This window comes from Argentina anserina, chromosome 6 (genome assembly GCF_933775445.1).
Source record: "Argentina anserina chromosome 6, drPotAnse1.1, whole genome shotgun sequence".
NCBI lineage: Eukaryota > Viridiplantae > Streptophyta > Magnoliopsida > Rosales > Rosaceae > Argentina > Argentina anserina.
Window position 1 is genome coordinate 1,507,247 of NC_065877.1, and position 26,795 is coordinate 1,534,041.

The 26,795-nt window shown below is 38.2% G+C and overlaps 7 protein-coding genes and 2 non-coding genes across 10 annotated transcripts; 6 read left to right on the top strand and 3 right to left on the bottom strand.

Annotated features, from left to right (window-relative positions):
• Positions 1 to 1,323: 1,323 nt before the first annotated feature.
• Positions 1,324 to 1,396, top strand: TRNAF-GAA (transfer RNA phenylalanine (anticodon GAA)). Its single transcript has one exon. It is a non-coding gene; the product is annotated as a tRNA-Phe (tRNA).
• Positions 1,397 to 1,671: 275 nt separating this feature from the next.
• LOC126800943 (multisubstrate pseudouridine synthase 7) lies at positions 1,672 to 8,962 on the bottom strand. The gene is made up of 20 exons (XM_050528374.1): positions 8,775 to 8,962; positions 8,522 to 8,600; positions 8,225 to 8,425; positions 7,933 to 8,147; positions 7,620 to 7,692; positions 7,110 to 7,166; positions 6,811 to 6,890; positions 6,666 to 6,728; positions 6,466 to 6,553; positions 5,250 to 5,353; positions 5,004 to 5,106; positions 4,584 to 4,657; positions 4,267 to 4,331; positions 3,845 to 4,038; positions 3,176 to 3,243; positions 3,027 to 3,087; positions 2,873 to 2,910; positions 2,720 to 2,788; positions 2,280 to 2,613; positions 1,672 to 1,957 (listed from the first exon to the last, which is right to left on the bottom strand). The coding sequence occupies exons 1-20, from the start codon at positions 8,960 to 8,962 to the stop codon at positions 1,931 to 1,933; spliced, it is 2,181 nt and encodes a 726-aa protein (XP_050384331.1). The 3' UTR covers positions 1,672 to 1,930.
• Positions 8,963 to 9,177: 215 nt separating this feature from the next.
• Positions 9,178 to 16,262, top strand: LOC126800944 (uncharacterized). Of its 2 annotated transcripts, none has more exons than XM_050528376.1 (9): positions 9,178 to 9,433; positions 9,880 to 9,944; positions 14,560 to 14,608; positions 14,750 to 14,844; positions 14,943 to 15,028; positions 15,115 to 15,174; positions 15,264 to 15,345; positions 15,622 to 15,735; positions 15,886 to 16,262. In XM_050528376.1, exons 1-9 carry the CDS (start codon positions 9,247 to 9,249, stop codon positions 16,054 to 16,056), a joined length of 909 nt encoding a protein of 302 aa, XP_050384333.1. In that variant the 5' UTR covers positions 9,178 to 9,246; the 3' UTR covers positions 16,057 to 16,262. The 2 variants fall into 2 exon arrangements, with proteins under 2 accessions (XP_050384333.1, XP_050384332.1); XM_050528375.1 differs by lacking the exons at positions 14,560 to 14,608; positions 14,750 to 14,844; positions 14,943 to 15,028; ... (2 more) ...; positions 15,622 to 15,735; positions 15,886 to 16,262 and adding exons at positions 10,204 to 10,252; positions 10,394 to 10,488; positions 10,587 to 10,672; ... (2 more) ...; positions 11,266 to 11,379; positions 11,530 to 12,010.
• Positions 12,098 to 14,303, top strand: LOC126798261 (40S ribosomal protein S3a-2-like). Its single transcript, XM_050525176.1, has 7 exons — positions 12,098 to 12,208; positions 12,600 to 12,646; positions 12,754 to 12,859; positions 13,106 to 13,243; positions 13,334 to 13,477; positions 13,847 to 13,885; positions 14,253 to 14,303. Exons 1-7 carry the CDS (start codon positions 12,098 to 12,100, stop codon positions 14,301 to 14,303), a joined length of 636 nt encoding a protein of 211 aa, XP_050381133.1.
• Positions 16,263 to 16,453: 191 nt separating the features above from the next.
• On the top strand, positions 16,454 to 17,845 carry LOC126800490 (40S ribosomal protein S3a-2-like). The gene is made up of 5 exons (XM_050527859.1): positions 16,454 to 16,564; positions 16,956 to 17,002; positions 17,110 to 17,215; positions 17,462 to 17,599; positions 17,690 to 17,845. The coding sequence occupies exons 1-5, from the start codon at positions 16,454 to 16,456 to the stop codon at positions 17,843 to 17,845; spliced, it is 558 nt and encodes a 185-aa protein (XP_050383816.1).
• Positions 17,846 to 18,612: 767 nt separating this feature from the next.
• On the bottom strand, positions 18,613 to 18,685 carry TRNAK-UUU (transfer RNA lysine (anticodon UUU)). Its single transcript has one exon. It is a non-coding gene; the product is annotated as a tRNA-Lys (tRNA).
• Positions 18,686 to 19,446: 761 nt separating this feature from the next.
• On the top strand, positions 19,447 to 19,886 carry LOC126800491 (uncharacterized). Its single transcript, XM_050527860.1, has one exon. The coding sequence runs from the start codon at positions 19,447 to 19,449 to the stop codon at positions 19,855 to 19,857; it is 411 nt and encodes a 136-aa protein (XP_050383817.1). The 3' UTR covers positions 19,858 to 19,886.
• Positions 19,887 to 20,696: 810 nt separating this feature from the next.
• On the top strand, positions 20,697 to 22,246 carry LOC126799269 (uncharacterized). The gene has a single exon (XM_050526435.1). The coding sequence runs from the start codon at positions 21,142 to 21,144 to the stop codon at positions 22,135 to 22,137; it is 996 nt and encodes a 331-aa protein (XP_050382392.1). The 5' UTR covers positions 20,697 to 21,141; the 3' UTR covers positions 22,138 to 22,246.
• Positions 22,247 to 22,788: 542 nt separating this feature from the next.
• On the bottom strand, positions 22,789 to 25,339 carry LOC126800495 (uncharacterized). Its single transcript, XM_050527866.1, is given in 9 exon segments — positions 22,789 to 23,205; positions 23,293 to 23,414; positions 23,504 to 23,582; positions 24,105 to 24,151; positions 24,521 to 24,603; positions 24,711 to 24,745; positions 24,747 to 24,765; positions 24,864 to 24,973; positions 25,089 to 25,339. Coding segments are annotated over 8 exon segments (711 nt in total). The 3' UTR covers positions 22,789 to 23,205; positions 23,293 to 23,327.
• Positions 25,340 to 26,795: the final 1,456 nt, after the last annotated feature.

The following is a 26,795-nucleotide window of genomic DNA, read 5'->3' on the forward strand; positions in this document are numbered from 1 at the left end:
CGCCTCACCGCCGCCGTCGTGAAACCCTACACCCTACCAAGGCCTCGACTCTCCGATCACGAGGCTCTACTACCTCCCAACCTCGCCGGAGCATCTCTATCCGGAGAAAGCATCACGGATCTACTGTTCATGGGGGAACAACCTCCAGCACTTCACCTGAATCACCTTCCTCTCCGGTGCCACCGCCGGCCTCGTCCACGGCGGAGTGAGGGGGCTCAAGGACGCCGGAGACGGTGAGTCGAGGAAGGTGAAAGTGAGCAGGGCGATGAGCTCCGCAGCTGAGCTGAGTGGGAGGCACTCGAGAGCTATGGGGGTTCAGGGTTTTACTTTGCTGTGATTGAGAGTGGGATTGGCTCTTACAGAGGTGAAGAGGGGAATTTGAACAGTGGTGCTGTTGGATTTGGGGCCGGGGCGATGTACAAGGCGACGCGTGGGGGGAGGGCGATGGGGATTGCGGGGGTGATTGGCGGCGTGGCGGGGAAGAATGCGGTGCAGAAGTATGTGGGGGACTTAAGGATTTGGGGGTTTTGAGGTGTTGGGTTGAGATGTAATAAGGGTTTGAGTGAGATTGGTGTAGAGGTTTAGGGTTTTAGGGGGGTGTATGATGGGAAAGTTTAACTGATTGGGAATTGGTAGAGGATTTTTGGTGATATGTAATTCATATGCGCGCTTTTGTTAATTGTTGTTGTTGTTGATGATGAGGAAGATGATGGGATTAGTTAATGAAATGAAGATTTGTAATGAGATTTTGCTTACAAATTGTTGGAATGAATGAAATTTTTGTGTGTTTAGATGTGTTATTTGCCCTGCTGTGATTAGTCGGGTGTTGTGTGAAATATGTTGTCAATTTTTTGCCATGTAGATATATATCTTGCAGTAAAAGTAACCCTGAATGTCATATTGATTAGAACCTGGTCCAAGTATATAGATGGTGGTGTGGAGTATGTGTTGTTTTTATAAATTTTTTTGGTTAATCCTTATCGATGGTCCTCTCAACGTAAGTAACAAAAGTTGAAAATATGTTATATTCTCGACAGTCATTTTGATAGTTTTTATCATGCACTATAATATTGCAGAATAGAAAGTCTTGTATATTTAATGTTTCTATTCATTCTTGAACAAAGCAGAGAGAGCATTTATTATATGTTAAGCCTAGGATAGTGGTGTGTTAAACTGAATTTCTATTATAAGATTCAACAAGTTTCATTGATGGAATTGAAGCGTTTTCCCTTTTCCACTTGGGAGGTTTTGTTTTGATCCTAAAATGAGGTCAAAACTCTCTGTTTGTTTGAGTAAATATTTGTTGTTCAATTAACAACAAATGCGGGGATAGCTCAGTTGGGAGAGCGTCAGACTGAAGATCTGAAGGTCAGGTGTTCGATCCACCTTCACCGCATGAAAACTTTTTTTCTTTTCCATGTAATTTGATTTTCCAACAGCTACATTCTCTCTCTCTTTAGACATCAGCACTCTTTTTCATGTTGAATGTATCAGTTGTTTATGATGGGTCTCCTTTTGGCACTAGGTGAATGTTTTTCAAATCACTTACATTTGCATTCAAGTTACATCGAACGGTAAGTGAAGGGGTCAAGTTCTCTCGTACATGATTGTCGGCATCTATGTCATTAGTTGCAAGAATACAACCCACCAAACAAGATAAAAATGTCGAACTGGGATACCAACTATATTTATAGTCAATACAGGGTTTCATTGCATTCTCAGTATGTAGGACAATGTCAGATAGGTTAGTTATCACTGACAGTGAGGCTTCAAAACAAAACAATTTCCAGTTCTACCATTGACTCTTATCATATTGCTTTCTGCAAATTTGTTTGCCGTCTGTCGGCAACCCATTTCTCTTTGAATGCCTTGCACGCGTAGTAATGCGCTCTCCTTTTTGAAAGAATGGTAGCAACTAGCAATGCACTCTCTAGTTCAAGGTTTTGTGAAAAGCAACCTGCAGCAAGTGATTGGTAAACATTAATGAAACAGGTTATCTCTGTTCTTCAGGTTAGATTTCTACCTTGACCACAAAGTTTTAGATTTATACACGAGTTTCAGATTATATTCGGCAAGAGAAGCTTCAAGTCTTAAGATATATTTACCAACTCTAATAATTTTTTTTCCCTATTAGTTACTACAAAAGCAGGCGTAAGTAGTTGATGTTCATAATTGAAGATAGCTGAACTGGCAGAGCTTATATTTGTTTCCTAGTGACAAGATAATAATTATAAACTGTAATCAAGTTTATAATAAAAGTGAGAACAGAAGGCACATACCGATGTTGAAGTCTTCAGTAGCTCTCTGATGGCCATTGTTGCATAACAAGATGATGGGAGAGTAAAGCTCAACTTGAGCGCAATCTGAGTTCCCTGAGGATTAGGGCAACCGACAGATTCAACTTGTGGCAACTTTTCTCCCTCATTATCTCTTTTCTGCAGTTCTTGACAATTGGCAGAGAAATCAGACCGTTTTATACCATCATGTAAACTTCCATCTCCATTTACACTTGATGGGTCCTCTTTGTGTACATTCACCGGCTTGGATTTTGCAATTTTGTCAAAGTCTGTCTCCACCAATGGTACATTGCCATCAATATACTTCAGTATATCCCTGGAATAATAAAAATCAAGGGTAACCATTTTTTATTATCAGTTGATAATTGAAAATTGAAAAATGTAGTTACATGCGAAAACTGATAAAAGGAGACAAACTATACCATTCAAAGTCCACAGGTCTTTGGAACACCCGCCTATAACTTCCGGTCACACTCGTTATTGAGAACTCCCTAAAAGGAGCAACAAGATTAATTAGAACTATTTATAACATGTGAAATAAGGAAGGCAGGAGTGAGGGAGGATTAGAAGCATACTTGACATTATGTACGCTCTCTGTCAAGTTGATTCCATCCTGATTTATGGAAGTAAACAATTGAGGGATCAGTCGAATCATAACTTCAAAGGAACTACAGTGAACTAGTCATATAAATAAAGGGGAAAGCCTGAACTTGTGACAGTCAGAAGTACCTTCTTTGCTAGATCATGAAAAACAGCAGCAATATCATTTTCTGGAAAGATGACCCTTGATCTGCCAAAACAATATGCATTAAAAAACCTTTATCAGACTTGAGACACCCTCAAAAATACCAAAGTAGGGGAGACAAAATTTTCCTTACCCTGGCAGAGGAAGGACAATATCATCAGTTGTGTAAATCCCGCTGTCAATATCTTCTGCAGTCACAGACTGCCAGATGATCGGAAGCCCATTAATAATTTCTTATATTTTATGTTGATATAAAATCAAAACAAGGTAGAATCATTGGATCCATGAAAACTAGTTTCAATACTACATAATTGCATAGACAGTAAATCATGTTTGTAAAAAAGAACTATTTGAATCATATAGCCACAGGAAACTGACTCTGTCTTGCCCTACCTGATATGCTATAGTTCTATTTATCCCATTCCATTTACTTTCCTCATGTAAAGACCAGGGTAGTTGTCCAAGTAAAAGCTGTTTTAACGCATCATGAAGTAGCACAAGCCTTTCCCAGTTTTATTAAACCATTTCTCTCATATATAACAAAAAACCCTAATGTGATACAATCTCATAAAAAATGGCAGATAATAAATGGCTCAAGAGCACATACACAGTATTCATTTTACACCTAAAAAGTTGAAGCAAAGATAAAATTCAGGCATTGGGTTAATTAATCAAAGAGATAATATTTAGGAAATTCAGACAATGGGGGATAAGGTGTGCAACTAACAGAAAATGCCCAAGAAGCCCCCATAAGGCCGTCACCTAGGGACAACACTATAGGCACAAGGTAGAAACAGCTAACCTTCACAAGAGTACCCCTCGTCTCAGGAACATTTGTTTCCAATATATCATCTAAATGACTCGTATCAAATGTATCATCACAGTTTTCATCATTAACATTTTCATCCACAGACTCAGAACTAACAATTCCCGTCATCTTCTCAGTTTCATTTCCTTTACAATAAACCAAGTCTCCCACCACAACTTGGTCAGTTCCTGTGACAATAACTTTGGGTTAAACAATTGCAATTTTTTTTGACAATGATAACAATGAAGATAGTGAAACAGTATTACAGGTACACTATGTAAACATGATGACACAAGATAAGCGAATATAACAGCAAGGTAGTCCGATAATCTATGGCAAGACCTCAGTGAATAAATAAATTGGCCAATGGTTTGTTCCACCATCCTTTATATTAGAATTAAGAAATGAGTGCATACCATATTTTTGCACTCTCATACTTGCTGCATGGTTCCACAAATAGCTCTGGTAACTATGCACATACCTGAACAGGGTGTGGTAGTAAAGTAAAAAAAATCAGAATAGTATTGAGGCCAATACATTCACTCACATCCAAATTGTTTTATTCTATTTTCTTATCCATCATTAATGTAATAGCATATGAGAAAGTGAGGAGTCGAGGAGTGATGGAAAAGAGACTTAAACAAAAAAGTACATACATCAACACAAAACCTAAGATAACATCCATTTCCAAACTTAAACAAAGGAAATTGAAATCTGCTGGAAAATTACTTACATCATCCTCAATGTTCTGGGAATAGCTTTCAAAGCCTGAGAGTAGTTTCCAGGACATTTCTTCAGACACTGCAGCTGTATGAGAAAAAGCCGTGGACCATTCATGTACAGTCAAAGATTTTTGAGTTTTATTAGTTCTAAAATTGCTTAAAATCATCATTAAAGGGTGAATAGAAATTGGTGAAAAAATAATAAGATGGGATTTTGGTCAAAAAAAAAACTTTGTTATAGTCCCCACAGTTTTGTGGAAATTTGTTGTCTCAGAATCAATTTTTTTTGTTTTTTGTTTTTCACAATTTCTTCATAAATAGTTCAGGGGTTGGAAAAGCATATGATATATTTCAGTGCAATTAGCCACACTTGCATGGACATTGACACTAAAACAGGATCATATACAAAAAAGAAAAATACAGATACTTACAACAGCTCTTTCAGCAACAAGATATCGAGGTAATTTCCTTAAGGTCCCGTCAATATCATTAGTTTCCTTATAGTATTTCCGTGCCTCCGTAATTACTTCTCTTTGTAATCAAGTATTAGGTCAAGGAAAACAGGAAACCCAGAGGATGCTAAAGCAGCATGAAATAAACCACTCAGACAATAACTAAACGTAAACTGTACGGGAAAGAGACAGTATCAATCCAACACCTGTAGACATTAAAGGATATCTCCTTCTCTTGGTTCAAGCATCATGCTTACAGTAGATTTCCACTCTCCTCTCAGTAGTGAAGCTCCAATAAGGTGTGTTGGAACTGAACCACTTCCAAATCTCTGAATTCAATAGCATGAAAATAATTTAGTAGCCATAATTTTTGGTTTTTTTTGGGTGCAGAACATAAGAATCTAACACCTTTAACTCTAGTAATTAACTTTTCTGCAGTCAATTTATAAATGCTTTATGTTTGATGAAAGTAACACTATAATAGTGTTATTATAATATTTTAAATTTCCATTAGCAAATAAGTTTTAGTTTTTTGAATGGCAAGAAGACCATTCCAAATACAAATAAATTTAGGAACAACAGTTATAAACTTCGAATACAACCAATCATTTACATGGTACCCTTTGAAGTGGGAAGTTCTTGTGGAAATGAGCTAAATCTATAGTGATTTTCCTAAAGACCTAAGATGTATCTCTAACGTAGTTCTGAAATATATTTACCATTAGACTTAAGATACTTTAGTGGTAGATTAGGTTTTGGACCTTCTATAGTTCTATAACATACAATAGCTTTTCATCTAAACACGTGAGAAGTACATGCTTGCTTGAAAAAGTTCAATGATTACAAGCTGTGATGCACGGATACGTGGGAAAAATTAAATGCCCGTATCATACCCGTATCTGATACGGGTACGGTATGGATACACTACATTTACGTATCTTTAGCTGAAAATATGCACCCACAATATGTACTATATAGTCAACTCACCAGATACGGTCAAAATACATTTTAGATACGTTTTAGGGTATAATTGGCATTGCCATATTAAAAACTCAAAATAACTATAGTACTAAACTACTAATTACAATTAGGTGGAGAGTCTAATAGCTCATTCCATTGTTGTATCTTCTATTTTGCTTGAACTTATTAAGTATTTAATTCATAAACTTATGTTTATTATAAAATTGATGGAATTTAGGTGTTTTAATTGCTTGTTTGATCAAATTTTAGAATTTATATATATAATATATATTAAATATTATTTTACAAAACGTATCCAAAACACTACATTTTAGAAAATAACGTATCCCGTGTCATGCCATATCCGTATCCCGTACCCGTACTCGTGCATCATAGATTTCAAGTACAAAACATCTAGAGAGAGAGAGAGAGAGAGAGAGAGAGAGAGAGAGAGCGAGCGAGATAGATAGAGAGAGAGTACTTGTAAACCAAAGTAGTTAACAAATCCCTGTTTTCCTAAGGCATTTGCAGAGGCCTGGATGATATTTTCAGAATCTGCAACAACTCCTCTGAAAGATATGTGAGTGCATAGATTAAGTGAATGAGGTGCTGATAAATATAAGCAGCCATGATCCGATGTTTGATGGAAGAGCAAACATTGAGGACTGAAATATGCTTTACCTCAATGTAATTGTAAAGTGATTTCCCAGGAGTTGGCCAAGAGAAAGTCCTTCTTTCACATAACTGGGACAAAAGCCATTATTACATTAGTGCATTCCAAGCCAGATGAGTGGGGAAAAACGGAACTCATATTCCTCAGGCCTACCAAAAATCTCCAACTTTGATACCGATCAACCTATCATTAAGAGCAGCTAACCTACTAGCAAACTGCTTAAAGACAGTTACCTGGAAACCAAATAAGAACTAATTAAGCACCATTAACTAGCAAGTGTGATATCTAAGTATCAGCAATATTCACTGAGCAGCCAATACCTTGAACTAGAAAACTGATAGTGAGGGTATTGAGTGCAGTAAAATATGTATATTAGCATAAATGGGAAGCGGTTCAACTAAGAAGCAAATATGCATCGTTCAGCGGATGAAGCAGCAAGATGAGGGACTTACCCTTTGACAAGTAACAGCACGCTTATCCTTTGTACCTGCAAACCCAAATGCCCTTGGCTACAAAAAAAAAAAGGAGACAAATAAGAATTGCATAGTTTGACATATTTAATCCCCCGAAAATCGCACAACTGTTTTGCTCTGTGTCATAGTGGTGAAATATGACACAACACTACAGATGATTGCTAACACAGTGATATGTCTATTAACCATAGCAACACACTAATACGGACAAATGGTGTTGAATGTGGCTACTTGACAAAAGTAAAAGACATATAAAGATAACCAAAGGCATATTTTCATATTATTTAAACGTCTTAGGCTCTTAGTTCTGTCCATTCATGCCATGGAAATCAGAGCGCATATGATGAGCCATTAACTCTATCACGAGTTTCCTACCAAAACACTATCATTATTTTCCTTTTCAGTTTCTTTTAAGTAATCCAAACCACGGGAATTTCTATATAAACTACTTTAGTGTGGCAAAGACATAATTCAGAAAAATTGACATACCTGTATACCAAGCATCTTTCCTATAACTCCTAAGGCTTCTTGTGTATCCTTATTCTCCTTGAAAAGATGAAACCTGAACATAAGCATTGAAGGAATCCTTGAGTAAGGTGAAGAAGTATTTGTACAGAAAAACAGATATTAGAAATAAGGAAGAATACACGAGTACCACACAAAAATAAAGTAGGTGGCTCCATTGTGATGATACCACAAATAGTAAATGAGAATACTTAAATGAGGCAGGCCTCTTCATAATTATGTGTGCAGAGATGTAATCTTTAAATGCCGGAATCCCATTAGAATACCCTCTTATTACCTTAGGAACTTGCTATCATGTTCCGACCAGTCATCAGTACCTCTGCTATCAAAAGGCTTATCGCCCCTTTCTTTTCGCTTTTTCAAATTTCTGCCTCTGCCATTCTGCCCTCCTGAGTTTAGTCTCACACGGATGCACTTTGATGAAGCATCCGGTCCATCCACTGCGTCAGTGACAAGGAACTTCAAGTTCTCCTTGAAAAAATTATGCACTGCCTGAAACACCACAAATATCAGCCATAAACAAAACCAGAAAAACACATCACATTAGCACATATCATCGAAAAACTAACCGTTCGATGAGCTTTATCGTAGTCCGGGGAGAGCACAATAGGCTCGACACCATCTCCACTCCCCGAACTAATCTGACTCATCAAAGCTTCCAACCGTGCAACATCTTCACCACTAGCCAGAGACCTAAACTTGTTGATTTCACCACTATAATCTCTACTCCCACCATCCTGCGCCGTCTTCGCTCCGTTTTCCTTCACTACCTGAACTCATCACAACCATATTTCACTTCCACAACAACATTCCTCACTTCAAATGCATCCGAAAACAAATCAAAACAAAACTAAAACCTCATCTACCTCCGGCGGAGCTTCCAAGTTGGTCAAGTGAACCACATTTCCTTCCGTATCGACTTCATTCACCATAAAATCAGAATATCTGGATCAATACACCAAGAAAATTGATTAAATTAACAAGACTTTAGCATAATTAACAAAAATTAAACATAATTAACATAAATGGAGAGATTAAACAACCGCAGGCTATATTTCTAGGTTAATACGGCAACCGCGGACTACTAAAATGAAGCGAGAAATTAGAAAGGGAGACGACCTTTGCTTAAGAATGCCGCGGAAGCAGGGGAGAGGAGAGATGTAACAGAATATTCCGACGTCGGATTCCTCCGTGGTCTTCATCGCCGTTAGAGCTTTCACGGCAGTTGGTGGTGGTGGAGTTGCAGAGCAGTACGAGGAGTAGGGTTTTAGGTTCGGGAAGCACGACGATACTGGGTTAAGCCACATTTTATCACCCCAAAACGCACCGTTTTATATTCAAATAAATCCCATACGTCTCGCTTTATTTATAACCCTCACACATAAGTCAAAGTAATTACATCTAACGGTGGAAAATTACAGCGTACTCACATCGACGGTAAGGATCAGAGTGTGGGATACAATTACGGTTATGTCCTGGGTGGAGTGAGGCTTTAGTTGGAGGCGTTTCTGAGTCAATTGTTTCTCTCTGTGTGAAATTCGAAGAGATCCGAAGGCGGCCGGCGAGGAGAGAGAAAGGGACGGCGGGAGCGATGGTGAGCAAGACGGAGGAGGCGCAATTGAACAGGCTGGAGAGCCAGGTGGACAACGGAGGAGGAGGAGCGTGGGAGTATCTGTGCCTGGTGAGGAAGCTGAAGGTGCGGCGGTCGGAGAAGGTTTTGAAGTACGGCATGTCGATCTTGAACGACCTCAGTAAACGATCCAGTCTTGGAGCCGAAGGTGAGTTTTCAGCTTTCGGATTTGGAATTTGTGCATCGATTTAATTAGGTGAAGCGTTTGGAAATTTGGATTCGTATTAGTTCAATTTAGGCTACATGATTATGGATCATGGACTAAGCTAGGTTGTGTGTGATTTTGTGTGTTTGAATTCGTGTTAATTACTTAATTATATTGAGCTGTGATAGATTGCTGTTGATTTTTCGAGTTTCGACATTCAAGCTCTGATTAGGCTGATAATTGTATGAGTTGAGAGACCTTAGCTTAGTGATGCTAGTGATATTTTTGGCGAGTGAGGTCTGTTTGGTGTTTTAACTAGTAAATAGAAAAGGTTTTACGCGATGAAATCGGTAATGAGGGGTGAGAGAGGAAGCAAGTCCAGTCGATTCGTAGCTATATGTATTAGGATGTCTCCAATTTGAAGTTCCTAATGGTGTTTGTCGTTGCAGTATGGACTCTATATGAGCAGGTTGCAGTTGCAGCCATGGACTGCCAAAGTCTTGATGTTGCAAAGGTATAGTACTTATTTCCTTTAGCTTATACTTATTAAGTACTTTGTGCTAGCTTAGATAATGATGTATTATTCTTTTTGTTTATGCCAATGCATTTATATTGTATCTAATGGTAACTTTAGCCTTTGTAATTTACTCTAGATTGAGACTTGCAAATGTATGTGAGTTTTGTATGATATGTTTCACTATTGCAATGTGTAAGCATTCATAGTTAGAAAAAGTGAAACGGTTATCTTATGCTCCTCTACTTGATTTTTCCAGGACCTCCTCAGGCTTTTACGAAAGGAATTTCCAGAGAGTAAAAGAGTTGGTACGTTGAAATGAATTAATTAAGTGTCTACCGTGAGGATAATATTACATTTTTCAGTAATGTCAAAGCACCTGGATAACCTTAATGTTGTTAGCTGTTGCTATGTGGTGGCTAAGCTATTTGTTTTTCCATATGCAACAGGCAAGCTGGAAGCTATGTTGCTTGAGGCAAAGGGATCCTGGGCAGAGGCGGAGAAGGCTTATTCAAGCTTATTAGAAGATAGTCCACTTGATCAAGTAAGTTCTGAACATATTCTTCCTCAAGGGATCAGTTTAAATTCAGAATTTGTTGTATGACAGATGTAATATGTGAATAATTTATGATTCTTTTGCAGGTAATACATAAGAGAAGGGTTGCTATGGCGAAGGCTCAAGGCGATACTTCAGGGGCCATTGAATGGCTTAATAAATATCTTGAAATGTAAGGCAAATATTGAATGCCTTGACGACAATGTGTTTTATGTCTGAGAAATAGAAGGTTGTTGACATGTGTCCTCCTCTCTTTAGATTTATGGCCGATAATGATGCTTGGAGAGAGCTGGCAGAGATCTATATCTCATTGCAAATGTACGTTTCTACAGATTTAAGGGAGTTTAGTGCCTTCAAATTGTCTATTCTTTGTTCTGAATTGATAAGTGAGTCTCTCTGTAAACTAGGTACAAGCAAGCTGCGTTCTGCTATGAGGAGTTGATATTAGCACAACCTACTGTTCCCCTCTACCACTTGGCTTATGCTGATGTATGTTGTTTTTCCCCTCTTTCTGGTCTAGTATTTCTGTTGCTCTGTGACACTTCGTAAATGAACATCCAGTGACCGAATTGCAATCAACCTCAATTTTCGATGCCTACTATTATCTATTTGAAATGGCAAGATGTGAAAAAATTCCTCAGTTGAATAGTTGAAATAGTATAATGCGTGTCCTAAATGGCCATGATTGCATTGCCTAACTTACTAAAACACCTGGTTTACATTAGATAAATGTTGCTCTAATATTTTGCTTTCTTTGTTCAACAGATCCTTTACACACTTGGTGGATTAGAAAACATACAAACAGCAAAGAAATACTACGCATCTGTTATAGACTTGACCGGGGGCAAGAATATTAGAGCACTATTTGGTATCAGCTTGGTGAGTTCTTTCTCTCCCTGTTGAGGTGTATTGATTCAGAATTGTTCCTCTATATTGGATTGCTTTGTAGTGTAGATCATTTGCTGATCCTGCTCATACTGAAGCTCATTCCTAACTTCTTTTGATTTTTTTTTTAACTTTTGCTTGCAGTGTACTTCTGCCATCGGACAGCTTGCGAAAGGAAAGAACAAGGAAGACAAGGAGACCCCAGAGCTGCAGTCACTGGTGGCAACGGCCTTGGAGAAAGACTACAAGGAAAGAGCTCCGGAGAAGCTTTCTCTGCTTACTACTGCCTTAAAATCCTTGAAAGTTTCATCATAACAACTTAGTCATTGAAGCATCCAGCTAAGTGCCCCCACTCCAACAGCAAAAGATGGCGATTTGGTGCCAAAAGGCTCTGAAATACATGGACTTCATATCATAGTTGTGTTATATGATTTGTTTCCCCTATTTGTTATGTCCTTTTTCCAGACCCTTAGGACGCCGTAGTGGCTAACCAGGAATGTATGAGTAAACTTGTTTCGTTTCTCAGTTGCTTTCATATCTGCTCCTACCTTCCTTCTTCTGGATTAGGAGTACATTGCTGCTAAATTAAATTTTTATACAGTTGTAGCATGGTCCGAGCTACTCCCATATTGGTTAGCTTCTTTCTAGATTTCAAATTCATCTATATACTGGTACATTGGTAATCTTCTCTTGAGCTTATCGAAGCGCAGAGATGAGATCCAACTTAAATCCCCTTAACCGGGTTAGTTTGCAGTTACTTGTGTACAAAGTTTCATCGTGCGAGGAAGTTACCTTCAACAACAATCACAGTGATCTTAAAAAAGTAAAAACCAAATTTGAAGCTGTAGGCCTTCAAAATCTTTAGTCCCCAATTTTTCACATGGTATTATTTGACTTGTTCAGTCGGATTTATCCCCAGCAGAAAATGGTTTCTCACACGCCCTATTGTAAATAAGCGCATCAACCAGGGGCACATTCGAGATATTAAACACAATATAAACCCCCGCCAGAACTCTAAGCTAGCACTTCCATATCAAGACCAGTGTCACTTCTTCTTCTTCTTCTTCTTCATCCTCATCCTCAAAACCCTAGATTCTCCTTTTCTCTCCCAATCATGGCCGTCGGGTACTCCTCTCCTCTCTATCTCCCCATTAATTCACATTTTCATGTGAAAATGTAGATTTCTTGTAATCCGATCTGGCTGAATTTGCAAGAAGAACAAGCGAATCTCCAAGGGGAAGAAAGGAGGGAAGAAGAAGGCGTAAGTTCGATTCCCGCATTGCCCCAATTTCGTTTGATCCGATTTTACTTCAAAGTTACCATCTTTTATCTCAATTGTAATTTTCACTGTGGTTAAAAGTTTTGCAGAGCTGACCCTTTTGCCAAGAAGGATTGGTATGCTATCAAGGCACCTAGTCTCTTCAATATCCGGAATGTCGGTATGACCCTCATCTCCAGAACTCAGGGAACCAAGGTATGTATATATACGTATCTGAATTCAACTGTGCATTTATACAAAAATGTATGTACATATTTAAATATGTATGTTTTGATTTTGCATATGATTGATTCAATATTCGATGTGATATACTGGAGTTATACTTGATTCACAAGCTTTCTGATCATTAATGTTCATCGAAAATCAATTGTGGGATTAGTTGCTATAAGCGAGTCATTTCTGATTAGGAGTTGGTTGTTTTGTTACTGATCACTTGACCAGATTGCTTCTGAGGGACTCAAACATCGAGTGTTCGAGGTTTCTTTAGCTGATCTCCAGAAGGATGAGGAGCATTCTTACAGAAAAGTACGTCTGAGAGCAGAGGATGTGCAAGGGAAGGATGTGCTCACAAACTTGTGGGTACAAGGCGCCGTTTTACTGATGTCAATTATTTGTGTGTAGCCAATATGGTTGTATGTTTTATCTGATTCAGGAATTTATATGTTCCAGGGAATGGATTTCACCACTGACAAGCTGAGGTCGTTGGTCCGAAAGTGGCAGACACTGATTGAGGCTCATGTGGATGTAAAGACAACTGATAATTATACCCTTAGGATGTTCTGTATTGCTTTTACCAAGAGACGCCCAAATCAGGTCGGAGTATGAATTGATTACCCTTAGGATGTTGGTGTGAAAACTGATAGACCAGCTGAAGAAATTGTGGCCGAGCAGACCACCATTGTCGGGGCATGAATTGATATGTAGTCTTCTTACAGATGCAGACCTAATCTGCTTACTCGAGTTTTTTCTTTTTAGCATGCAATCTTGTAGTTGAGGTTCAGTTTTCTTCTAAAGTCACAAGGTAATTAATACACATTCTTTTGATCCTTCAAAGTTTGTTGATCTGTTTCTCTTGAAAATTTACAGTTGATACAGAATGTGCACCATGCTCGAAGTTGCAGGACTTTATTATTTACTGTTAAGAAAATTAGATCCGCCTATATATGCATCTTTGAGTCGAAGGAACTGCGGAAATGCTACAGAAGTAAAGCCCTTAGACAAGTAAGAGAGAACGAAAAAATTATAGATGATGATTGTACCATTACTATCTAGCGATCACAGATTCGCAGAGATTGATGTGTTTTGTAAGACCCTTAAAATGAGTTGCTCATATGATTGGATTGATTGCATTTCCTTCCATGACACTCAGTTTACAACAGAACAAGGATCATTTTAAAACAGTCCACATAAAAACATATGTTCAAGGGATCCTATGCTCCTCCATTGTCACTATTCTGAGAGCTCTATTGCAACCAAATATAAATGAAAAAAAAATTGTGGATAGTAAAACTAAAAGAAGGACCAGGACCGTTTGAAATTAGGGTTCATCTGTATTCCTCAGGACTCTATATGGACTCTATATGAGCAGGTTGCAGTTGCAGCCATGGACTGCCAAAGTCTTGATGTTGCAAAGGTATAGTACTTCTTTCCTTTAGCTTATACTTATTAAGTACTTTGTGCTAGCTTAGATAATGATGTATTATTCTTTTTTCTTTATGCCAATGCATTTATATTGTATCTAATGGTAACTTTAGCCTTTGTAGTTTACTCTAGATTGAGACTTGCAAATGTATGTGAGTTTTGTATGATATGTTTCACTATTGCAATTTGTGTAAGCATTCATAGTTAGAAAAAGTGAAACGGTTATCTTATGCTCCTCTACTTGATTTTTCCAGGACCTCCTCAGGCTTTTACGAAAGGAATTTCCAGAGAGTAAAAGAGTTGGTACGTTGAAATGAATTAATTAAGTGTCTACCGTGAGGATAATATTACATTTTTCAGTAATGTCAAAGCACCTGGATAACCTTAATGTTGTTAGCTGTTGCTATGTGGTGGCTAAGCTATTTGTTTTTCCATATGCAACAGGCAAGCTGGAAGCTATGTTGCTTGAGGCAAAGGGATCCTGGGCAGAGGCGGAGAAGGCTTATTCAAGCTTATTAGAAGATAGTCCACTTGATCAAGTAAGTTCTGAACATATTCTTCCTCAAGGGATCAGTTTAAATTCAGAATTTGTTGTATGACAGATGTAATATGTGAATAATTTATGATTCTTTTGCAGGTAATACATAAGAGAAGGGTTGCTATGGCGAAGGCTCAAGGCGATACTTCAGGGGCCATTGAATGGCTTAATAAATATCTTGAAATGTAAGGCAAATATTGAATGCCTTGACGACAATGTGTTTTATGTCTGAGAAATAGAAGGTTGTTGACATGTGTCCTCCTCTCTTTAGATTTATGGCCGATAATGATGCTTGGAGAGAGCTGGCAGAGATCTATATCTCATTGCAAATGTACGTTTCTACAGATTTAAGGGAGTTTAGTGCCTTCAAATTGTCTATTCTTTGTTCTGAATTGATAAGTGAGTCTCTCTGTAAACTAGGTACAAGCAAGCTGCGTTCTGCTATGAGGAGTTGATATTAGCACAACCTACTGTTCCCCTCTACCACTTGGCTTATGCTGATGTATGTTGTTTTTCCCCTCTTTCTGGTCTAGTATTTCTGTTGCTCTGTGACACTTCGTAAATGAACATCCAGTGACCGAATTGCAATCAACCTCAATTTTCGATGCCTACTATTATCTATTTGAAATGGCAAGATGTGAAAAAATTCCTCAGTTGAATAGTTGAAATAGTATAATGCGTGTCCTAAATGGCCATGATTGCATTGCCTAACTTACTAAAACACCTGGTTTACATTAGATAAATGTTGCTCTAATATTTTGCTTTCTTTGTTCAACAGATCCTTTACACACTTGGTGGATTAGAAAACATACAAACAGCAAAGAAATACTACGCATCTGTTATAGACTTGACCGGGGGCAAGAATATTAGAGCACTATTTGGTATCAGCTTGGTGAGTTCTTTCTCTCCCTGTTGAGGTGTATTGATTCAGAATTGTTCCTCTATATTGGATTGCTTTGTAGTGTAGATCATTTGCTGATCCTGCTCATACTGAAGCTCATTCCTAACTTCTTTTGATTTTTTTTTTAACTTTTGCTTGCAGTGTACTTCTGCCATCGGACAGCTTGCGAAAGGAAAGAACAAGGAAGACAAGGAGACCCCAGAGCTGCAGTCACTGGTGGCAACGGCCTTGGAGAAAGACTACAAGGAAAGAGCTCCGGAGAAGCTTTCTCTGCTTACTACTGCCTTAAAATCCTTGAAAGTTTCATCATAACAACTTAGTCATTGAAGCATCCAGCTAAGTGCCCCCACTCCAACAGCAAAAGATGGCGATTTGGTGCCAAAAGGCTCTGAAATACATGGACTTCATATCATAGTTGTGTTATATGATTTGTTTCCCCTATTTGTTATGTCCTTTTTCCAGACCCTTAGGACGCCGTAGTGGCTAACCAGGAATGTATGAGTAAACTTGTTTCGTTTCTCAGTTGCTTTCATATCTGCTCCTACCTTCCTTCTTCTGGATTAGGAGTACATTGCTGCTAAATTAAATTTTTATACAGTTGTAGCATGGTCCGAGCTACTCCCATATTGGTTAGCTTCTTTCTAGATTTCAAATTCATCTATATACTGGTACATTGGTAATCTTCTCTTGAGCTTATCGAAGCGCAGAGATGAGATCCAACTTAAATCCCCTTAACCGGGTTAGTTTGCAGTTACTTGTGTACAAAGTTTCATCGTGCGAGGAAGTTACCTTCAACAACAATCACAGTGATCTTAAAAAAGTAAAAACCAAATTTGAAGCTGTAGGCCTTCAAAATCTTTAGTCCCCAATTTTTCACATGGTATTATTTGACTTGTTCAGTCGGATTTATCCCCAGCAGAAAATGGTTTCTCACACGCCCTATTGTAAATAAGCGCATCAACCAGGGGCACATTCGAGATATTAAACACAATATAAACCCCCGCCAGAACTCTAAGCTAGCACTTCCATATCAAGACCAGTGTCACTTCTTCTTCTTCTTCTTCTTCATCCTCATCCTCAAAACCCTAGATTCTCCTTTTCTCTCCCAATCATGGCCGTCGGGTACTCCTCTCCTCTCTATCTCCCCATTAATTCACATTTTCATGTGAAAATGTAGATTTCTTGTAATCCGATCTGGCTGAATTTGCAAGAAGAACAAGCGAATCTCCAAGGGGAAGAAAGGAGGGAAGAAGAAGGCGTAAGTTCGATTCCCGCATTGCCCCAATTTCGTTTGATCCGATTTTACTTCAAAGTTACCATCTTTTATCTCAATTGTAATTTTCACTGTGGTTAAAAGTTTTGCAGAGCTGACCCTTTTGCCAAGAAGGATTGGTATGCTATCAAGGCACCTAGTCTCTTCAATATCCGGAATGTCGGTATGACCCTCATCTCCAGAACTCAGGGAACCAAGGTATGTATATATACGTATCTGAATTCAACTGTGCATTTATACAAAAATGTATGTACATATTTAAATATGTATGTTTTGATTTTGCATATGATTGATTCAATATTCGATGTGATATACTGGAGTTATACTTGATTCACAAGCTTTCTGATCATTAATGTTCATCGAAAATCAATTGTGGGATTAGTTGCTATAAGCGAGTCATTTCTGATTAGGAGTTGGTTGTTTTGTTACTGATCACTTGACCAGATTGCTTCTGAGGGACTCAAACATCGAGTGTTCGAGGTTTCTTTAGCTGATCTCCAGAAGGATGAGGAGCATTCTTACAGAAAAGTACGTCTGAGAGCAGAGGATGTGCAAGGGAAGGATGTGCTCACAAACTTGTGGGTACAAGGCGCCGTTTTACTGATGTCAATTATTTGTGTGTAGCCAATATGGTTGTATGTTTTATCTGATTCAGGAATTTATATGTTCCAGGGAATGGATTTCACCACTGACAAGCTGAGGTCGTTGGTCCGAAAGTGGCAGACACTGATTGAGGCTCATGTGGATGTAAAGACAACTGATAATTATACCCTTAGGATGTTCTGTATTGCTTTTACCAAGAGACGCCCAAATCAGGTCGGAGTATGAATTGATTACCCTTAGGATGTTGGTGTGAAAACTGATAGACCAGCTGAAGAAATTGTGGCCGAGCAGACCACCATTGTCGGGGCATGAATTGATATGTAGTCTTCTTACAGATGCAGACCTAATCTGCTTACTCGAGTTTTTTCTTTTTAGCATGCAATCTTGTAGTTGAGGTTCAGTTTTCTTCTAAAGTCACAAGGTAATTAATACACATTCTTTTGATCCTTCAAAGTTTGTTGATCTGTTTCTCTTGAAAATTTACAGTTGATACAGAATGTGCACCATGCTCGAAGTTGCAGGACTTTATTATTTACTGTTAAGAAAATTAGATCCGCCTATATATGCATCTTTGAGTCGAAGGAACTGCGGAAATGCTACAGAAGTAAAGCCCTTAGACAAGTAAGAGAGAACGAAAAAATTATAGATGATGATTGTACCATTACTATCTAGCGATCACAGATTCGCAGAGATTGATGTGTTTTGTAAGACCCTTAAAATGAGTTGCTCATATGATTGGATTGATTGCATTTCCTTCCATGACACTCAGTTTACAACAGAACAAGGATCATTTTAAAACAGTCCACATAAAAACATATGTTCAAGGGATCCTATGCTCCTCCATTGTCACTATTCTGAGAGCTCTATTGCAACCAAATATAAATGAAAAAAAAATTGTGGATAGTAAAACTAAAAGAAGGACCAGGACCGTTTGAAATTAGGGTTCATCTGTATTCCTCAGGCCAACAACAAATCAAAATTGTATTGACTATCGCCGTCTGTGGGAATCGAACCCACGACCACACGGTTAAAAGCCGTGCGCTCTACCGGCTGAGCTAAGACGGCTCTTGATGTTTGCTCAACCAGATATATTAAATTGTTGTGTGATACATAATTTTGTAAAGTAATACCTGAATCGGTTGGCTTTATTGTGAGTCTGTTGATTACATCCGGACCATGTTAATAGGGACTCGGATCCGAGTCCTGTTAATAGTGCTAGTCTCTACTCTATTAATAGTCTCACTATGTCAATCTTCACTCTTTGTGGAACAAATAGGTAACATTATTAGCGATAGATGAAAATTAGAATGAGAAGATACGTTGATTAGTCGTGGTACTGGTTAGACCTTCTGCTTGCACTCCTGTTGTTTTTTAACTTTGTATAGTTAAGACGACCAACTTATTTGGTTTCCGGCATACATGAGATATACTCATCTAAACTCTGTCACAAATGATGATCGATCTCTTTCATTTCAAAATAGAAAAAAAAAAACTCAAAAAGAAGAAGAAGAGAGTATCTTATGATATCTTTCCTATATTCTATACATAATTCGTTAATCGCAATTGCGCTAGCATTTCTTGTTGGAACTTCTTATCCTCTTTGAAACATATATCTTCACTCTTCATTAGCTTATCTATAAAGCGATAATTATAAAGCTAAGCCTCTACAATGACGGCTCATCAACCACGTACCCAAAGTTGAGAGACCCAATCAACCTCTTATATATATATCTAGAAAACGTGACACAAGTGTACGTGATCCCAACTTATATATAACTCCTAGCTGAGAAAAAAAAGACTTTGAATCAATCTCCGATCACTTGAAAATGAAGACCGAAGTTGTTCTGCATGCCCTAAACGACTCCACGGTGGCCGCATTCGTAGACGACACGGCTCCATTCGAGGAATGCAGCAAGGAATGCTTCGACGAGCTCGACGTTAACGCCCACGGTGTGTTGTCGAAGGAGGAGCTTCGTTCTGGTTTTGGTAACCTGCTGCCCGGCATAGGGTACCTGTCACAGCCCCAGGAGGAGTTGAATGGCTTGCATGATGCGATATTCGAGAGGTTCGATGCGGATCAAAATGGCGTCGTTGATAGGGGTGAGTTTAAGGAGCTGTTGAAGGAGATCATGCTCGGAGTGGCGCGTGGGATTGGAGGGTCGCCGGTGCTGGTGGCGCTTGAGCATGGGAGTCTGCTTATGAGGGCGGCTCAACATGAACAGAATATGAAGGTGTAGGAACTTCAAGGTGCACGTCAATATGTTAGCATGTAAAATTTGCACTCTGATATGTGTATGTTTTATTTGCCGTTATTATCTGATATCTGAATGAATTAGCCATTAGAGATCGATTTACGGATGACGACTTTGCAAATAGAAAATGAATTCATTTCTCATGTTTGGCAATCTATCGATCCGGAAATTAATACCTAATTATTTCTTCTTCTTTTTTTGGGTTAAGAATACCTAATTATTTCGATCATTAGTACGTGTAGAATTTTCGAAATGCAGAATATCATTTTGTTTAGATCCTTGATCTTTTATACTACTGTACGTCTTTCAAAGAGAGAAAATGGCTGCAGTAATACTAACCCTTGTAGTTTGTGCAGATCACAAATTCACATTAGTAAAAACATGTTTGGAAGGTGAATTAGTTTAGTTGTACATGTACTATATCTTGATCAACAGGACCAAAAGAGAATAATATTTTTTGGCTATGAATTAGGGATGTGCTGGGAATGTGCCCAGCAGCATTCAACCCGAGACTCCGAGAGAGCTTGCCTAACAAATCTGCCTCAAAATCTGCACAGCCAAACTTATCTAGATCAGAAACTTGTTTTTCCCTACATTAGGCCAGTGAACACAGTTATTCACACTCAAGAAGAACAGAGTTAAATGCATGATTTTGTGCAAACTCTCATTTTATTAATCAGGAAGTTACATGCCATGTATGCTTTGTCTTCTTCTGTAACTAGAATGAAGGGAAGTGAAGCTAGCATACAAAAGTGGTTGGCCCTCTCCTCTTTTCCCAAGGCCCCATCTTCCAAACTTCTTTTGATATAGCATGGGAAGAAGAACAAATGCATAAAGAAGAAGACTTGATTAGTGACTTACCCTTAAAAGTAAAAATAAAATAGAAACCATAGTCACCTGCAACTGTGACCCAGAAGCCCCAGTGCAACCCAGCTCATTCCTATTTGAATATGAGAAACTGAGAAAGATATTTAAAACCCTTTCAAAGGCGCACATTAAGGAGGAAATAACATGAAACAACTGTCGCTGTATGGCTTAGCCTTTGGTGCTGATGATGGTGGTGATGAGGACCTTGTATTTGTCATCATCAAGATTCAAAGCACAAACACACCTTTTGCTTATCAAAAGCCTAAAGCCCTTCTTATACTACCACTACTAGCAAAGCCCCAAAGACAGAGACTCCAAGTCCTCAGCTTACAAACTCAGTTCCCACAATTCTTCAACTGCTTCATGGTTTTGAGTAACAACTAAGCACCAGAGCTTGATACCATGATCCCAGCATGTTTCAGCCAACCCAACACGATTTCAAGCAGCTCTCAAGTGCCTCAAAACCTCATAACTTGCATATACCAAACTGAGCTTTGCAACTCACCTACATATCTCACTCTCACTTGGTCCAAAGCCCTCTTCTCTCACTCCCTAACTATACATGCTCCAGACTCTTTTTCCATCACCATCTCTCTCAATCCAACTACCTTCTCATTTTTCCGAACTAAACCAGGTTCCAAGTCCATCCATCAAACACAACACCAATACCAAAGAATCAAAATCTACTGGGACTTCACTCGGGCAAACTTTGCTCACAACTCAGCTGAGCCTGAGTCTGGCTTCTACGTTGCCATTTCTTGCAATGCCAAACTTCAGTTCTTTCTAGGGGATCTTTTCGATGAGTTGACTCGGCGATCAGGGTTAGTTGGGGCTCACCAACTCCGACAACCAATCCAACTGTCAAGGCGAGAGCATGTATTCGGGCATAAGAATTACATCTCTCGAGCTCAGTTCTTGGGGTCCAAGCATGAGATTGGCATAGAGTGCAGTGAAGGTACTCTTAGAGTAAAGGTAGATGGAGAAATTAGCCTTGTTGTGAAAAGGCTGGCTTGGAAGTTCAGAGGCAATGAGAGAATTTTCGTTGGCGGTGTTGAATTTGAATTCTACTGGGATGTGTTCAACTGGGTTAATAACCGTAAAGGTACTACTAATGGCACTGGACATGGTGTATTTGCTTTCCAAGTTGGTGATAGTGGGGTTTGGCCAGAAATGGTGGGTTCTGAGAAGAGGTTGATGAGGAAGAGCTTGTCAATGTCAGCTGCTTCAGCGTCAATGCCCTCGATGGTCTCATTATCGCCATCCCCATCATGCTCGAGTGTGCTGCAATGGGCAGAGGAAAGTAGTGATGGTGGGAGGAGTTCATGTTCTTCATCCACCAACACCTGTGGTAGTAATGGAGCGTTTTCTTTGTTGCTCTATGCTTGGAGGAAGGATTGACAATGCAGTATGCATTATGATCTGATACTTCCATTTATTAAGTTCAATGTAACGAACTGGTTGAAATCGGAAATAATTCCTTCTGGATGTAAATTTTCTTGTGATTTCTTGTGTGCATATTACATATACCATTACTTTTAGCAAAAATTCTATTTCCTATCACTAACTAGTCAAGATATCAAGAGCATATTTGCCTATGAAGTAATAACCAAAGTCCACAGGCCACACTACTTTTTAGTATTTGTCCTAAACTCAGATGAAAGAAATTCAGAACTCATAAACATAAGCACATACATCTTTGGATTCTCTACTAGACTACTGAACTAACTAAGCTGTGGAGCACATATATCTTTTGAAGATCCATTATTATTTCCTTTTTTCTCTTTGATAAAAAAGTCTGGACTTTCTGCAGTAAACCATCAGGAGTTTTCATTACTACTTTACTGTCCCTATAGATTAACTATATTTTCTTCATGACTATGTTTCCTATCATCATTGCAAACATATGCTTCTCATTTCTTCCCAGTTGCAATAATCATAGCTCCTAAAGTTGATTTTTCATCTTAGTTTCTCTTAACCAAACAAATTAAATTTGCAAGAGGTAGCAACTTTTCTATTATAGCAAATTACATAGTAGTAACTAGAGGCACAAGGTTTGACAAACTGTTTTCCGGGTTTCCAAAATCCACATTGTCTGGCCTGATTGACGATACCAAATATACAAGTACAGAGATTGACCTAACAATTATGCTTACCTAATAGACAGTACAAATCAACGATGGGGAAGGTCTTAAATCAAACACAAGTTGCTAACCTAATTTACAGATACAGATATAGAGAGGCCAAACATATATGCAGCTATGAGCTTATATACCTGAAACCCCTTACATAAAAACAAAATGGTAGCTGAAAACAAGTAAACGAAGAACCAGAAACAATATGCACCCTCTTAAAAGTTGGTAGAAAACAGCACTAACCGAAGTAGCGGACTGATACAATTTTCCAAGATGTAGGTTTTCATAATATCGGTGCATGGCCCATTGAGAATGAAGAAAGTAATGGCTGTGCCTGTTCCAAGAGTATAAATGGAATTAGAACGACAACCATTCAGTGAACCAGATCAGCAAGTCCCTAAGGATTTAATGTCATACAAACTTGAATAATTTTGTTCTGATTCTACCTGAGCATGTTCAGTCATCGGATATTCCAGAAGGTCTGAATATCTGGCCAACTGCCTCAATTGCGGAAACATTCCACCTCTCAGCGTGCCTAACAATCTATTAAACAATGGTGCCAATTAACAACTTGGAAATAAAGAAAATACTTGAAGTACCAATTGATAGCATCTTGATTTCTTTTCTCTTACTTTAAACTTATCGTCCAAGTCGTAGACTGTACTTCCATCAATAGAAATTAAAGGCCTCCATGGGAGCTTCAGATAGGTCCTGCATATCAGATGCAGAAATTGGGATGAACTAACAGCTAGAGGCAAAAACAATACAATAAGATAAATGCTATATAAGGTAACCACTTTGAAGAAGACATTGAAGAGCCATTTTACAAAGACCCCGTTAAGTTTTTAAAGTGCAAGAAAGCATCTTGCTCAGTGTAAATCAGACTTAATTCTTTACCATACATGGCCTCATATACTAAGTTCTTATTACTTCCTATCCTTGTCCATAGTCACACTTATACACTTAATGCCTTTTTCACATAATATAGTAAGTAGGACTAATCCACCATTGTGTGTGATATCAGAGTCTAAGAACATCACAATTCTTCTGGTATCAGAATTGACAAAAAAAATGTCTGATATTCTTTTCCATGCATATATCAACACATGAATGTAATGAATCTGACTAGCATATAACAACACATGAATGTAATTAATCTCTGACACCAAATCGGCTGTTTCGGATTAGTAGACAGTGGCCCTGTGACTTATAGCAGTAGACAAAGTTAAGCACCTTAATTTCCATGTTGCTAGCACAAAGTTGGCTTCAGAATCAATACCCTGCAGATTGAATAGCAGAAAGCAATTAAGCTGATACCTTCGCATCATTGTTGATATAAGAGAGTTTCCTTCATATTGATCAACGAATCACTTATCACTTATCAGTCAACACTAATCCTACTCAAATAAAGCGATGAAGCATTCTCACTGTGAAAATAGTCATTACTGTCCAAGGAATACACTACAAGATTGATTCTAATTCACTCAAATTTATCTCGTCTAGACCACCCAATGGATCTGCTTAGGTTAGACTAAAAGCATATTTATATTACCTCAACATTAAACCTGCTACTTCTGGCATCAAATAAAGAAAAATGTAAGTCTCCCTCTCAACTAATTGTACCAAAATCAAACTTAGAATCAGGTTACCTTCTCGATCTTCTCCAATCCAATCGATGGCGAGTCAAAGAATGGAACAAGCAATTTCAAGTTGCGAGCATACAATTCCGTACCTGAACAGTCAAACTCATGACATTCAAATAGATGTGCATACTACAAACAACAACACATAAGTACCTACAATGTAAAACCACTCAAATGCTAAAAGCCTAAAACAAACCTTGAAATCTAATAGTTGGATCCTCGAAAATACTAAATCACCGACGTGAAAACCCCTATTCCAATCAAAACCATCACCTCATATGAGTAAGTATAGAAACCAAGCATCACAAAAATTAAGCTTAAACACATCCATGAGTTTCGAAAAATGTACCTGTCACAAAATACGCATTCCTGTAATCAGCTTCCAGTATCATCACAACATCATCAATCCCCGAAACCGAAAACTCATCATCCCTTTGTTTCTCAACTGCTTTGTCCGATCTGCGGACAGAGAACATTACTTCATCAAGTTGAAACCAAAACACAGAAATACTCATGCTTCAGTTTAACATTGTACAATATGAAAGAAAGGACAAAATTGGAAAAAAAAAGTGACCTGGGAGATAAAAGCCTTAGGAACTCGGTGGCTCCGGTCACTGCGAGTTTCAGTATCGACGGAGTTTCTCTGCTGGGACTGTTATCCGGTGGTTTTGCCCCGCACTGTATCCGATGGACTCTCAAAGAGGAACGGTCAGAAATGATGGTGAAAGGTAGGAGATTGAAAGTGAGGATGGAATTCCGGAGTGTTACCGTGGGGTGTGGGAGTAGAGGAATCCGTACTCTCAGAGAGCAGCTCACTCCCGCCATTGTTTTGGCGGGTGTGACTGGCCCCCCAAGTCTAGTCTGTTAAGTCAGTTGGAGAGATAGACCAATAGTCGGGTCGGGTTTGAATTGCAGCGGGTCAATTATTTTAAGGCGGTGTTCCAAATTCGATTTCATTGTAATCACATGCAGAAATTAGGATGCGCTAAAATCGAATTCGTTGTACGAGCAACTCAATGGATATCAAATTTTTGACGAAATTGCAATAATATCTCAAATTCAATAAGGCGACTAACTGGTTCTATTTATTATAATAATATAATTTTTTGTTGGAGGACGTTGAACTTATATCCCAAGTTACATGAGACGCATAACAATGAACATCTTGATTAATAGCAAGAGTATTGTCTAACCATAAACTATCAACACTAGCACTACTAGTAAGTTGAGTAAGTCTATTTGTAATACCATTTGCTTTACGGAAAAATATAACGAATTCTAACAGACTACAATGCTAGTCGTAAGTTTGTACAACTATTTATCTTTTTTTTAAATCATAGGTCGTTAGGGCATCTCCAACCCATAAGCTATTGTGCCACAATTCCTAAATTATGGCACACTTCATCTCCAACCAATGGGTTAGCGTGCCATAAGTAGCCCGGAAGGTTTCAGGCTATTTCGGACACACTTTTGTGGAACATTAGCACAAGTGGGTCTTGTTTCAAAAACTATTTTTTTATTGTTGTTTTAGTGAATAATTTCCATAAAAACATAACAACATTTCGATCGCTCTGTCTGAAACGAAGACTCCCGTCCGCTTGCGCTGCGCTTTCGTCTCAGGGTGTGAAGTTGAAGTAGCGCGACTGACTGCTTCGCCTAACTCAGATTCGAATTGATACTAGTCTTTCTTCACTGCCCAGAATAGAGCCAGCCCCCTTTTGGGTGGGTTAAGCATATCTATCACTATATTTGTTGATGAAAGGTTGAAATTGACCATTTCCCCCCCCCCTTGGTGCCTCTGTTTAGTGAATAAATATTTTTTATTATTTAAAAAAAACTATATTTTTTGTTGAAATAATATACTACGACATTAAATCTGAATTAAATTTATATTTTCTATAATGTAATGATTCCTTAAATATACAACAACACTATCGATATAATATTAATAATTTTTAATGAACGAACAAATAATAATCACTTATTTAAACTAATAATTTTTAATTAAATTACAAATAAAAGCGACAAATGATTACTAGTATTTTGCAATTATTATTTATGTAACTTACATTAGTTAAATTTCATGTAATTTTAATTTTTATGAAATAAAATTTAAAGTTTTAATATTTTTTATGATATATTTATCATTTATAAAAATAAAGTTGTAATTAAATAATAATATAAAAATGAGAAGATACTAACACATTTAAAATATTAATAATTATATTGTAACACACTTAAGTTGAAAACGGTTGATATCACATCGATAAATACTACCGAT